The sequence below is a fragment of the Echinops telfairi genome, unplaced genomic scaffold (genome assembly GCF_000313985.2).
Source record: "Echinops telfairi isolate 266 unplaced genomic scaffold, ASM31398v2 ScPeMD7_7458;HRSCAF=8496, whole genome shotgun sequence".
NCBI classification, from domain to species: Eukaryota; Metazoa; Chordata; class Mammalia; order Afrosoricida; family Tenrecidae; genus Echinops; species Echinops telfairi.
In genome coordinates, this window is record NW_022111358.1 from 27,021,625 (window position 1) to 27,035,506 (window position 13,882).

At 55.8% G+C, this 13,882-nt stretch overlaps 1 protein-coding gene and 2 non-coding genes across 3 annotated transcripts; all 3 read right to left on the reverse strand.

Moving 5' to 3' along the window:
- Positions 1 to 1,568: 1,568 nt before the first annotated feature.
- Positions 1,569 to 1,640, reverse strand: TRNAC-GCA. The gene has a single exon. It is a non-coding gene; the product is annotated as a tRNA-Cys (tRNA).
- Positions 1,641 to 2,343: 703 nt separating this feature from the next.
- On the reverse strand, positions 2,344 to 2,415 carry TRNAC-GCA. The gene has a single exon. It is a non-coding gene; the product is annotated as a tRNA-Cys (tRNA).
- A 1,396-nt stretch (positions 2,416 to 3,811) lies between these two features.
- On the reverse strand, positions 3,812 to 9,180 carry ARL5C (ADP ribosylation factor like GTPase 5C). The gene is made up of 6 exons (XM_004707108.2): positions 9,047 to 9,180; positions 8,608 to 8,668; positions 6,881 to 7,028; positions 6,185 to 6,268; positions 5,531 to 5,682; positions 3,812 to 4,039 (listed from the first exon to the last, which is right to left on the reverse strand). Exons 1-6 carry the CDS (start codon positions 9,090 to 9,092, stop codon positions 3,991 to 3,993), a joined length of 540 nt encoding a protein of 179 aa, XP_004707165.1. The 5' UTR covers positions 9,093 to 9,180; the 3' UTR covers positions 3,812 to 3,990.
- Between the last annotated feature and the right edge of the window lie 4,702 nt (positions 9,181 to 13,882).

Sequence of the window (13,882 nt, forward strand, 5' to 3'; positions counted from 1 at the left end):
TCTCGGGCCTGAACTGGTCTGGACCCCGAAGAAGGCAGCCCTCTCTAGGGCGCCAGGGCTGCCCAGAGCCTCACCCTGCCCCGCAGCACCTCGTAGCCGGCTCTGGGGAGAGATCCTCATTATTATTATTATTATTATTATTATTATTATTATTATTATTATTATTATTATTACAGGACGGAATAAAAATACCGGCAATTTAGGAGATGGAATAGACAGCAGGGAATGAGGTCAGGACTCGGGGGTGCTGCTTCCCTGCACTGGCCTACTTCGCTTGCCCGGAGAAGGAAGTGCTGCTGGGCGGCTGGGTGGGAGAGTGAGGGTGAGGGGGCACCCTGGCTTCCGCCATGCAGGGACGTTGTGTGTGTGTGTGTGGGGGTTACCCAGGAGGAGGCCCGAGGGCTGGGAGAAGAGGGATCCCTGGTCCTAAGGCCAAAAGGGGCACTTGGGCAGGCCACAGGAATAATCGATGCATTTGAATTAGGGTGCAGGCGAAGAATATTGAGAGCCCCACGGGTGCCAGAAGAAAACAACCAGATCTGTCTTGGAAGAAGAAGTACAGCCAGCAAGTCCCTTAGAAATGAGGGTGGCGAGACTTCGTCTCAAGTACTTGGGCCAGATTCTCAGGAGAGACCAGTCCCTGGCAAAGGACACCAGGCTTGGTGAAGCAGGGGGCAACGAAAAATAGGAAGACCCTTGACAAGACGAGCTGACACAGTGGCTGCTGCGACGATGGGCTCAGACGTGCAGAACCTGTTCTTTCTGTTGTATTTCGGGGTCCGACTGGAGGGCGCACACTTTCTCAGAATCCCTTTCTGGGGACCCACAGCCTCAGCGATGGCCTCCTCCAACTCTGAGCTCGTTATCCCCTTACTGCGTGAAGGGGCAAAACCCGCTTGCGAGTTCTTCTTGAAGGTCTAGTTTCAGTGCCAGGGTGGCGACTTCAAATCCTGGCGCTCAGGCTACGGCGCCCATCGTGGCTCCGTGATGCCCTCTAGGGGCCACGAGGCGGAAGCAACGCCCGTGTTTGGAGGTTGGCCCCACGGTTCGGGGAGTCGACGGCAGTGGGGTTTGAGGGGGTTGGATGGGGTTCACTTTGGGGGACCTCCCCACTGTCCCCCACTCCAGACCCCGACCCGTGGGCTCATGTCTAGTTACTTCTTGGAGGTCCAAAGAAAGGGTTCAGGCTGAGATGGCAGCTTGTGCCCGTTGTCTAATGACGTGTAACTTCTTGAAAATGTATTTGGAATGTGAGCGTGCATCAGAATCATAAGGAGTAAATATTAAAGCACAGCTTTCCAGACCCCGCCCCCAAGTTTCTCACGGAAGCCCTCTGGGGTGAGTCCCAGAACGGCCATTTCTGACACCTCTTGCTTGAGGCTGCAAACTTAAAATTCCCCTGGTTCTTGCCTTCCCTCCCTGCCTGAGACGGGCGACAGAGGTGTCAACATGGAATTGTGAAACACAAAAGGAAATTAGGGGGAGGGGAGGAAATACCAGCGTTTAAAAGAACCTAACTTGTTGCTGGAAACAATGACGAACCTTAAAAGCCTCCGTAAAAAATCCCCAGGGGGCACCCGGATTTGAACCGGGGACCTCTTGATCTGCAGTCAAATGCTCTACCACTGAGCTATACCCCCTCTGCTAGCCAGCTGGCGCAGGGAGCCTCTCAAGGCTACTCCTGCGCAGGCGCCGTAGCAAGGTGTTTAAAAGGAAGTGGCCGGGAGAACCGGGTTTTTACAAGAAATGTAAAGCGTGTGACAAGAATATTCGCCGAGGGCACACGTTGCTCCTGAAAGCTTTAAACTAAAAAGTCCTGCTGGCGATCTAAGCAAAATGCCCTTTGGGGATGGTGGCGAAGCAGTCCGTGGAGCTCCTTCAAGATTCCTCGCTTCGGGCATGTTCCCTGGGGCCGAGTCCCCTCACCTAATCTGCGGGAGACCGCCTGCTGCTTTTCGGCGTCTCCCTCGCGCTCGCGCGGGCTTCTCCGGCCATCCTTCCCCAGCCCAAGTCCGTCCTTGTAAATCCTGCCATCCTCCGGAGGAAGAGTCGTCCGGTCCCTGCCCAGGCCGCCACTGGGGTCAGCTGCCTTCTCGAGCTCTGTGTTATTTGTCCCCTGTCCCTGTATCGTCTGTCCTGTCCGCGAAGGAGCAACCCACAACTCCTGGACACCAGTGTTCCCTGCACTCCCCCGACAGACAGAAAAACAGACGCAGGTGGATGGGCCAAGGGCTACCCGCCCCTTGCCAAGGTGATCGCTGTCAGGGCTGGACTCTCCATCTTCTCCCGCTAAGAGGTGGGCAACAGAATCACAAAAACACGAGCGAAGTTCAAAGAACAACAAGGGGGCACCCGGATTTGAACCGGGGACCTCTTGATCTGCAGTCAAATGCTCTACCACTGAGCTATACCCCCAACACAACTACAGACTTCGGTTAGACCAAATTTCTGTAAAATTAGGGAATAAGCATCAGTATTTGAAGGCGGCTGGTTTCTTGTTATTAATTTCCCCTTGTTCCCGTTGTGTGTCCAAATAATTTAGTTCAGAAAAACACAGAACGCGGTGAAGTCAATTTCTGAGTTCTTCCTCCATAAGGTCACCTGAGGGTACATAATTACATCACGGTTAAGGAATCCACGCACCGACTCTCCCCCAGATGGCCACACCTTGTTTGGGAAGGAGAGGTCCTCTCTGCCCCTCAAGACCATCCTAGACCTTTGGAGGTGATGGCATTACTCACTCCTAGTAAGAAAACATGCAATTTATTTAAAGAACAACAAGGGGCATGCAGATTTGAACTGGAGACCTCTTGAACTGCAGTCAAATGTTCTACCACAGAGATCTACCCCCACACAGAGGTAGACCTTATACTCTCCCAGCCATAAAATTCATTGGTTTTGCCAACACTCAGGGTCTCTGCCCCTCTCTGCCAGGAGTCAGTAATGAAACCACTTCCTCTCCTGGGCCCAGGCAGACCTCAGACTCCTCAGCTTTCCGTGCTGGTACACTGGATGCCAGCCATCCCCAACCTAGCCCACCTTACCCAGATGGACCCCTGAGGCAGGTCCCTCCCATTTGGGGGGGGGTGAGGGGGGGTGTTGTTTATTTCCTGCCGCAGCATCTTGCACACACATCAAAAGGCAGGATGAGGACTGGGGAGAGGAGGATAGGCCAAGGTAAGAGGTGAGCAGCTTCCAACCGCATGTATTACACTTCTTAATAAAAATCCTAATACAATATTGCAGTGACGTGAGATCATTTGGTGTGAGCCTCTTCTACCCCTCATCTTTGAACCTCCCACCAAATGGCTAGGTAGGAGCATGCACATAGGTGTAGAGGACTCTAACTCAGGGATTGGTCAGTTTTGCCATTCCACTGGGTATCAAGTGAGCTATCTCAGAAGCAGGCACAGAGAATCTCACACAGCTCAAGACAGAAGAGTCAACCGAGGAGCCTGTGGGAGATCCCTGTGTGAAGCAGTGGGGGCACAGAGGCCACAGCACTGAGACCATGTGATGGAGCAGAGGACTTCCTGGCCCACAACCAAAGCTGAGTGCCATCAGGCAGGAGGCTGGCTTGCAGAATGCAGTGATTGGTGACTCCCCTCTGCCCAGAGGGAATAGGACAGATGACGGAGGGGCCACCAGGGTGGGGGACAGAATTCTAGGAATTCTTACCCTGCCTCCCAACATGTCCCGCACATTTTTCCTCCAGAGAGGTAGCGGGTTGAGGGGTAGGGGCTCCTCCACTCCCTAACCTCCACATCTCCAACAGCCTCTCTGGGGTCTGCAGAAAGGACTCATGCTCTGCTGTCCGGATGCAGCATTTCAGGGCAGGCCACCCGCTCCTCGGTAGGGGTTGGAGGAGAATGGCCATCTCACTGGTCACCCCAGAGAATCATAAGAAAATAAGAAATAGTCCCTTGGGTTTTCCACCCCCATTGTGCGTGCAAACCCCGCTCCATCTCTCGCTGGACGTGGTCTGGGGCATCAGTTGGCAGTGGCCTGAGACTGCATCCATTGGAGCCCAGCGGGCAACCTGCGGGGAGGGAGAAACAGGACATCAGGGTGCTCCATGGGGACGATAGCTTGGGTGCCTCCAGTCCCTGCTCCGAGCTGAATGACGGGGCCACCAAATTCCATCCTGTCACCCCATCCACAAACGGAGTCCTTGCTGCATATCAGACATCACTGCGTGAGGGCCTGGGATTACTGAGTGCAGGAAATAGATTGCCCTATGGCTTACAGTCCTGCAGGAGCAATGAATATTAAACCAATGGTCTGGCAAATGGTCCTTTGACTACATACTGTTGAGAGGAGGAGAGGCCTTTGGCCATCTGGGAGTCCAGGAGGGGCTTCTCTGACGAATGGGGCTGGAGGACCAACCTCCTGGGCCCCTTAGCAATGAATGTGAGCAGAACCCCAATGCCCCTTCCACCATCCGCTCCCTCACGGAGGGCACTGCTCCATAGGCACACTGCCCCACAAGACCACGGGCAACCCCAAAGCCAGGATGGAGTCTTGGTCATCTCTGGGTCAGCCCAGCCCTTGCCAGGCCCAGTGCTTGGGACATGGGGGCACGTGGGGGAATGCCAATTGAATTAAACTGACTGTGGGTTGGGGTTTCCTCCTGACCCAAGCGGCAGGGACACTATCAAACTGTGTGATCCCTTGGGCTGACTGTACTTAAAGGGTCTCCCTCTTCAGCAGGAAGACTTTCATAAGCACCTCCCCCCAGGCCCCTCTCGGACATCATATCCAAATTCACCACAGCCCTGCTGCAAACTTCCAATGTCCTGTCCCAGCCTGATTTTCCTGCTTAGCACCAATCACTAACTGACTCTCTGTTTTACCATTTGTCCTGTGTATTGTCTGCCCGCTAGGAAGTCAGCTTCTTAGAGGCAGGGACTGGAATCTGTGCTGTTCTCTGCTGCATTCCCAGCGTCTAAAACCACGCCCGGCACACGCACAAAAGGCCCAAAAAACGTTGAGGGAATGAGTTGGATCACTGAATCTCTGAGAAACTCTGAGAGGAAGGGACCACCTCCTGGTTAGAGATGAGGAAAAGAGGGGTCAGAAAGAGTGTGGGGTTCCCGATGAGAGATCTGTCTGGCTGATCTGTCTCCTCTTCATTCAGGGCTTAGCTCGAAAGTCAACTCCTAAGACTGGTGGCTCTTCCCTGGCCACCAGAGCTAACTCAGACCCCTCCCCAGCCCTGGCCCTCTCTGTCACTGCTGTCCAGTTTCACTGTCTTCAAAGCACTTGCCAGCACCCAGGCGTTATGGGAGTTAGGAGGGGTGTGTTGCCTCTCTCCACCTTGGAGTCAAGCCCTGCCGAGTAGGGAGCCTGGGGGGGCTCACCGCTTAACCCCACCCCCACCCCTCAACTCCGAGTAGGTGCTATGCTGGCACAGCCCAGGAGTCATGTCAGAGCCAGAATGTGGCAGGAGAGAGACAGGAGAAGGGTGTTGGCGGTCCATCGTCCAGGGGTTGGGCCCGGCCCTGGGGGTCCAGGCGGGGCAGTCACTAACCCTTCCCCAGTGAGGGCGCAGCAGCCCTGTATGTGCCAAGGGTGGTCTCTGATGGAGTCGAGGGTAAGGACTTGCGAGATCTCGGTGGTGCTCATGGAATCCTTCACATCTTGCTTATTGGCAAAGATCAGGACGGAGGCATCTTGCAGAGCCTGTGGGCGGAGGAGCCGAACCGCAGTCAGCCTGTCAGGATCACCCTTCCCTCTCTCTGCCTTCTTCTAACCTCCCTGGCTCCCAGCAGTCCCGGCAGAGAAACCCTGTCCAGGTGGGACAGGGCTTCCATGAGCAGCAACTCTACCAAGACAGCTCACGGAACACCTCCCCTCTGAGAGGAGGGGCCATCTGCTCGTGAGATGGAGTTAGATGTGCACAGGTTCTTTATGACTGAAGAAGGACTGAGGACAAGAGACATCAAATGACTTGCCCAGGGTCCCACAATGAGTTAGAAGTGGGGTCAGGTCTTGAACCAGCAACTCGGGCTTCCATGATCAATTGTGAGGGCATTGCAGCCCTGCCCTGGGACCAACTAGCCTGACTCAGGCTGCTGAGACAGGACTCTCTCAGAGGCCAGGGCAGCGAGAACGAAGCCCAGAGAGACTGAGTAGACACCCCTAGGGCACACAGCTGGCCTCCTGGGCCTCATTTCAACCTTACCTCGTGGGCCAGCATATGATACAACTCCTTCCTGGCGGTCAGCAGCCGGGTCCGGTCTGTGCTGTCAACCACAAGGATGATGAACTGGGCAGCGGAGAGAGCACAGAAGCATGAGCTTGTGTCCTTCCCACAATGCTCCCCCACTGCCCTCTGCCCAGCAGACACTGTCCAGTCCCAGGATCTCATTCCATTTTCATTCCCAGCTCCATTCACACATAGAGGGTCCATGGCCCAAGCCCTGACTGGGCTGCAGGCTGACCTCAGCCCTGGGTCCACATTCCCTGTCATTCCGGCCTCATCCCCACCCTGCAGACCTGGCACGACTGTAGAAAGGGAGCGTGAGGCTCAGCCAGGTTAAGCAGCGTGCCCTCCACCACACAACTGGAGAGAGGACTTTGAACTCAGGTCTGTCTTAGTCCAGGGATCAAACCACTGAACTGTCCCGCTGCCGGAATAAGAAAACAGATTTTCAAGACCACAGGGCCATCCCCTCCCCAGCATGGCCAGGAAGTTTTCAACACAAAGTGAGCAGGCATTGTGATGCAAGGAGTCCCTCCTACCCCTACCCCTAAATCTCACAGCCACCCCAGATCATGCTGATGGGCCCCATTGCACGGATGAGAGGACTGAGCCCGGAGCGGGTGAGTGTTCACACGGCTGCCTTGGGGGCGCTGCCAGCCCCGGCGCCTGGCTCACCTCCGTGTTTGAGTAGTATGTGCTCCAGGTGGAGCGCAGAGCCTCCTGTCCCCCTATGTCCCACACGAGAAAGTGGGTCTTTCGCAGAACGACCTCTTCTACATTGCTCCCGATGGTGGGACACGTGTGGACGGCCTCATTCGTCAGGCTGGGGAGGGAGGAGTGGGTACCCGAGGTCAGCTCGGCCACTCCTCACCCTGGCCTCCACCCCTCTACTCCCAGGGTGGGCCATCCCTAACTCAGCCCAACTCCACCTGGTAGGAGCTGGTGCTTGCTGGGAGGTGGGAGGAGGGAGATGAGGTAAAGCCCAGGGCTGGGATGCCACGGAGCGCTGGTGGGCTAGTGGTCACTCATCTCATCGAGCTGCTAATAATAGCAAGGTCACCCGTTTGAAATCAACAGCGGCTCTGAGGGAGACTGGACTAGGCTTTCCACTTCTGTAAAGACTTTTAAAGCCAAAACCAAACTCACTGCTATGGCGTCAATGCTGCCTCACAGCAACACTACAAAACAGGGTAGAACTGCCCCTGGGAGATTCGGAGATTGTAACTCTCTTTTAATTTTAAACCGTTTTATTGACACATACTTTACATAAGCATACACTTTCATCAGCCAATCATATCAAGGAGAATTGTACAATTATTCCCATATTAATTTTAGAACATTCCAAAAAATTTTTTTAGAACATTCCTCTAACCTCCCCTCCCCCGTGGTTAAATCGCCTTTAAAATGATGAAACTCTTTGCAGGAGTGGAAAGCCCCATCCTCGTCCTAGGAGCGATTGGTTCTCAAATTGTTGACCGTGCAGATAGATCCGAGACTGCGAAGAAGACCTGCAGTCTTGGAAACCGGCAGGGCCACCCACCCTGCCCTGTGGGGGGTTCTGGTTCTATGACTTGGAAGCTACTGTAGGCACCGAGTTTGCGGGGTCGGGGGACAGTGGCACAGAGGAAAAGTTAAAATGCCCTTGAGTCACCAGCCAGTCTGCAAACATGCAGATTCTGACCTGGGGCCTGGCGGGGGCCCGGACTCTGCATTTCTAAGAAGCTTCGGATGATGGGGCGCTGGCGTGAGGACCACGGGAGACTAGACAAGGGTGACCGGCCGGGCGGGCTGTCCTTTGAATCACACGAAGACGCGCGGACGGCTTGCCCGAGAATGACTTCTCCCGGAGGTTGGAAAGGCGGGAAGCCGGGCAGGGAAACTGGAAGTTCGGGTAAGAAAGAAACTTCCACTTCATGACAGTCTTGTGGGGTTTTTTTGTTCGTTGGTTTGTTCCAACATTGACATAGATTCCCTTTTCAGGGGAAATATTATTCTCGAAAAGAAACCCCTTCAGAGGAGGCTCTCCAGGGTGGGGAGAAGATGCCTCCGAGGGCCGGGGGGCTGCAGCCTCGCCGACTCCTTGCCCGCCAGGGGAGGGAGGACGCTGCAGGCAGGGCTTCGGAAAGCGGGGGGCGGCCGGGGGGGCGGTGCAGACACGAGAGACGCGGGTGGGGCCGGTCCCCGCGGGGGTGGGGGCGGGGGCGGGAGCTGTGGAACGCCAGGTGAGGGGCCACTAACCTGGAAGGTCACCCCAGCACGACCCCCGTCACGCCTCCCAGCTTCCAGAGGAACCGAGGGACAACCCCCCCACCCAAATGAGCGAAGCCCCGCGATTGGTGCAAATACCCGTCAGTCTGGCGGGAAGGCCCCGCCCCCAGCTCCCACCCACAAGAGTCACTTACAACTGGTAGAGGATGGTGGTCTTCCCGGCGTTGTCCAGGCCCACGAGGATGACCTTGTGCTCTGGCGGCAACCGGGGGTGAGGGGAGGGGGCAGGGGCAGGGTCAGACCCCGTGCCCCTACATGGGCTCCCAAGAGAGAGCCCCGTCCCCAGCAGGACCCAAGGAACCGCTCCTGCACACACACACACACACACACACACACACACACACACACACACACGGGCGCCCTCCGCAACGGGCTCCAGACACAAGCCCCGGGGAGTAATGGTTGGAAGGGTCCAGCATCTTTGAAGTGACCTGTCAAACGCAGACTCCGGCCCCGGCCCCCACCGAAGGAGGCAGGGGAGCCTGCGGAGCCCAGGTCCCCTTCTCTCCGACCCCGACGACCCGAAAGGGAGGGAAATCAGAGAGGTCGCCGGGTGCCCGGAGCCCCACGTACCCTGGCTCCCGAAGATGCTCATCAACTTGGCAATCAGCTGTCCCATGGCGCCTGCGGAACCAGCGCGGGGCAGAGCTGGGGGACTCAGAGGGCACAGGTCAGAGCCAGGAGCACGGAACTCCGCCTCCTACCACCTCCCCCTCCAGCCCCGGGCGGCGGGCGGGGTTTACGAAGCTCCCTGCCACTCACAGTGACCCTATAGGGCAGGGTAGAGCTGCCCGCCCCCCTTTGTGGGTTTCCCAGACTGTAACTCTTTAGTAGAAAGCCCCATCTTTTTTCCGAAGAGGGACAGGTGGTTTCAAACCGCTGACCTTGAGGTTAGCGGCCCACTATGCCAGCCTGGGAATCCTCATAGGGCACTGGACCCTAGAGGAGCTATTCACATCATGGTGACCTGGAGCCACCTGTCCAGGGCGCCCCCTGAGACATAAGGCAAATGGTCTCCTTGCCTCACTCTTTCCTCCTCCTCCCCCTGAGAAAACTCCGAAGCACTCATGAGAGGCAGTGCTCCTCACCCCAAACTAAGGGAGCTGCCTCCTGTTATGGACTGAATTGTGTCCACCTGGAATGTGTGTCCACCTGGCTCGTGGTCTGCTGGCAGGTATGTCATGATGGGATTTGGCAGCTATGTCACCAAGAAACCCTGCCCTTGATGGGAGCTGCCCTGATCAGCCAATCAGTTCAGGGGGGTAGAGTGGGCCTCCACCATTGGGTCAGGTGGCAGCCCTATCCCAGGTGAAGGGCGTTTCCTCCGGTGTGGCTGGCAAGAGACAAAGGGACTGGACCATCACCAAGAGAGAAGAGCCAGGCACAGAAAGAACCTCCTAGACAAGCGGTTCTCAACCTGTGGGTCAAGAGCCCTTTGGGGGTCGAACGACCCTTCCACAGGGGTCGTCCGATTCATAACACTAGCAAAATGACAGTGATGAAGTCGCAAGGAAAATAATTTGATGGGTGGGGGGGTCACCACCGCATGAGGAACTGTATGAAAGGGTCGCGGCATTAGGAAGGTGGAGAGCCACTGTCCTAGACCCACGGGAAGACGGATGCTCTCAAAGGGACACCAAGCTCCACAGTCATGAAATGGAGTCAAGGACTTTCTCCCGAAGCCAGCAGAAAGGAACCCATTTCCCCGGAGCTGGCCACCTCCTGCAGACGGCTAGCCTCCCTGATGTCGAGAGGATCCATTTGTTTGTTAAAACCATTCGTGTGTTTCTGTAGCACCAACACTAGCTGAGGACAACAGCCCACAACCAGACCCCAGCTCTCCCCCCTCCGAATGCCACCTCAGGGGGCCCCAAGTGTACCATCTCCTACACCCGAGCCTGCCTGGGTTGGCCGACTATGCTAGCCCTTGGCAATTCTCTGGGTGGGTCTGAAGGCTGACTCAGTGTGCCCCTCCGTTCGTTCACAGGGCCCAGAGTGCCAGGCAATGACTAAGCCACCCCAGTGCTACCTCTCCGACTCATGGATGTGGCCCCTGATCCCTGAGGGTGGGCATCTGAAGGGCAAAAGGAGGTGTCTGCTGGCAGTGCCTTGCAGAAGCTCCCCTAATGCTGAGAGCCAGCGGAGGGCACGTAGTGGGCGGGAGGAGCGAAGGAAGCTGGAGGAAGGAGAGGCTGTTTTGTGGAAGCCCCTCCTTTGCTTAAACTGGGGAACCCCAGAAAACAAAAGAGAAGTGGGGGAGATGAAGCAACCTCCGATGAGGGATGAGCGGTGGTTAGAAGACCACCAGCCACCACACACAAGAACTGATCCTCCAACCATTGCCCCTGACCCCCAATAGCCCCGCCTAAAAGGTAACCACCATGCAACTGGCCTCCCTCCGCCTCCCCTCAGCCAGGGCATTTCTCCTCATGGCCCCATCAACGTCTTCAAGCACAGCTCAGCGTCTGCTAGTCCCCAGCTCATAAACCTTCCATGGTTCCCCACTGCCCACCACATTCAGCTCCCGTCTCCTAACCCGACTCCCACAGCCTCCATGAACTGCTCCCACCTGCCTCTGCAGGTTTCTCTCCCAGCTTACCACCCTCTGGGTCGGCTGACTGGCTCTGGCCTATGCATGCCCAGCCCTTTCTGACTGGGTCTTTGCCTGGTCACCCCTCCATCCTTCTCTGCCAGAAGGAAGCCCAGCCCCTTTGGCACCTGCCGCCAAAGCCACCCACTTCCGCAATCCTGACTTGGTTCTGGCCACAGAGGACCTCCCTGCAGACTGGCACTGACGACAGGGCTATTGGTTTTCCTGTCAGCTGTGAGATCGAGAGGGCAGGGTTCATGTCTTGTTCATCTGTTTCTTCCCACCCGGGCCTAGTCCAGTGCCAGCCACACAGCTGGGATTTGTGGCTGTCTGACTGAAGGACAATTAGTTCAATTGGAGTATTCCAACCAGGAGCATGAGGACAGGTTTCAGAGGAGTGAGGAAGGCTGGGGAGTGCGTGGAGAGAGGGGGTGGGGAGATACTCAATAGACTTTTCATCACCCCCAACTTGGTGCCCAGATTTAGGAAGATGGAGCATTAACACCGTCCACACTGTCCCATCTCTCCCCCTTCGCTGGCTGCTGGCTTTAGTTTAGCACAGTGGAGCCCATCGGTCACATCTCAGACTGATCTGAGACCTCTCCCAGCTCCCTGCAAAGTCTGATGGAAGATGCAGCCATTGGTGAAGGTTGCTAGGTAGGCAGCCCCCAGCCACCTCAGTGCCCACCAGTGCTTGCCTGGGCAAGAGTGCCCGTGGGAGCAGCCTCTGTGAGCCTGGCCTCAGCTCACTTCTTTGAAATCACTTGTTGACAACCACCAAAGTGCTGACAGGGCAGGGAGAGTCAGCTGAGGGCCTGTGGTTACCACGAAACAAGCATCTCTCTCTCCCCAGCTCTGAGCCGGGGAAAAACAGCCTTGCCTGCAAGCTCCTGGGAAGCAACATTCCAGGCAGAAGGCACATGGGGAAGAGACCCAAACCAATTCAGACACTTGCTTCTTTCTGCCCACCGCCCCCGACTCCAGAGAGCCAGCACTCTCCTGGGGAGTTGGCACTGGACTTGGGGGGTGCAGCTAAGACAATGCTGAAAACCCAGAGACCTGAGCTCAAGTCCTTGCTCTGCAGCTGTGTGACTGGGGGCAGCAGCTTGGCCTCTCTGGGTCTTATCTGTAAACTGGAGTTCACAATCCCTAGCCTTGATTCAGAATGTCAGATTCATGGTCAGCCCTCTCTATTGAGTTCCAGCTCATGACCCATCTGTCTCCGCTATCTCTTCAATGCCCCACCTTCAACTCTCCCTGTCCAGAGCTGGACTTATGGCTGCCCTAACCTGTTTTACCTCATGTTCCTTTTGTGTCTTGGAAGACTGGCATGCACAGTCACCCCAGACTCCTCCCTCTCTCTCCTTGCACCCCTTCAATGGCTCTCCAAGATGTCTTGATTCTAATTGTCTGACAGTCCCGGCTTCCTTTCCTAGACCCCTGCTGGAGTCCAGTGGATAGCCTCCTCACAGCTCACCTGATAGATCACAACTATTTCCAGACTAGGGCCTCCAACCCACGCTCCCAACTGCTTCCCCTTGCTGTTTCAAAGCCTTCCGTGTCAGCAAGTCCAAACGCCTCCACATGACCCAAGGACCACTGCGACCTGCTCCTGCCAAGCCCACTAGCCTCCTCTGGCCATTTCCTGAGAGTGCATTTGATAGTGAAGTGGCCATGTATGACATGCCACCTGCATCCTCTTGCTCTGAGTACACATTTCTCTTCTCTGCACAGGTAACTCCTAGCACCCCACTGCTGTGGCTAGGTGCTACCAAGGCAGTGCTGACTCACGGTGACCCCTCTGGACAACAGAACAAAATACTGCCCAGTCCCATGCCCTCCGCACAAGCATTGTCATGTCTGAACCCCCATCTAGCAGCCACGGTATCCATTCATCTTCTCGAGGATCATTCTGTCTCACTGACCCTCTGTTTTCCTAAGCCTGAGGTCCTTCAGCAGGGGCTGGTCCTCCTGATGACGTCCAATGCACCAATTCATCATCCTGGCTTCCAAGCATTATTCTGACTGCTACCTCTTCATAGACGGCTTTGTCACTTCTCCTTCTGGAAGAGCATGTATATTCAATGCTGTCCACCAACACCATAATTCAAAGGTATTGTCTTTAGTCTGCTTATTCTTTGTCCAGCACAGGAGGCTGACTGCAACACCACGGCTTGGCTTGGGTGTGTGCTAGCCAGCCAAATGGCATCTTTGCTTGCCAACACTTGGAAGAGAAGTTGGGCGGCAGATCTGCCATCCTTCTAGACTCTGCCACACCTCACCTGCTCTGGGAAGCCTCCTGTAGCCCCCCAGGTTACCACAGGACCTAGTGCTTCCTGCAGTAGAGCCAGCTCAGTCGGAACTTGGAATTTGTCTATGGCCCCTCGTCAATGTGCCTGGTACAGAGTAAGTGCTCAGTAAATGGAGTTTTTTGCCAGTGACTTAAGTAAGAGAGGGAGTGGCTGGTTCTATGGAAAAGCAGAGGCAGAACACCTCAATGGAAGGCAGGGACTGAGGAGCAGTGCCCTAACCCTAGCAGTGCTGGCTTGGCCACCAAGTTCCAGCCCCCGGACCACTGGTCCACCCAGTTCATCTCTGCTTGTCCCTCCTCTGAAAGGCTTCAGAATGCACACACACACACACAAATGGAGAAGTGATCGGTGGGTGCTTGTGAGGCAGGACACAGGCCAGTGGAGTTAACAGAAATCCACATCCTGTCAGCTGGGAGGTTGGGGGGGGCGGGCTGGCAGCAACTGTCAGGCACCTGCGGACTTTCTTCTCATAGAGCTTTTCTTAGAATAGGGCTGGGGGCAGGGTAG

Excerpts from the sequence above, each read along its gene's own strand:
- ARL5C (XM_004707108.2), bottom strand. The coding sequence starts at position 9,092 with ATGGGACAGCTGATTGCCAAGTTGATGAGCATCTTCGGGAGCCAGG. Across the intron at positions 7,029-8,607 it reads ACCACCATCCTCTACCAGTT|CCTGACGAATGAGGCCGTCC; the intron begins GTAAGTGACTCT and ends CTCCCTCCCCAG. Across the intron at positions 6,269-6,880 it reads CATACTACTCAAACACGGAG|TTCATCATCCTTGTGGTTGA; the intron begins GTGAGCCAGGCG and ends TCCGCTGCCCAG.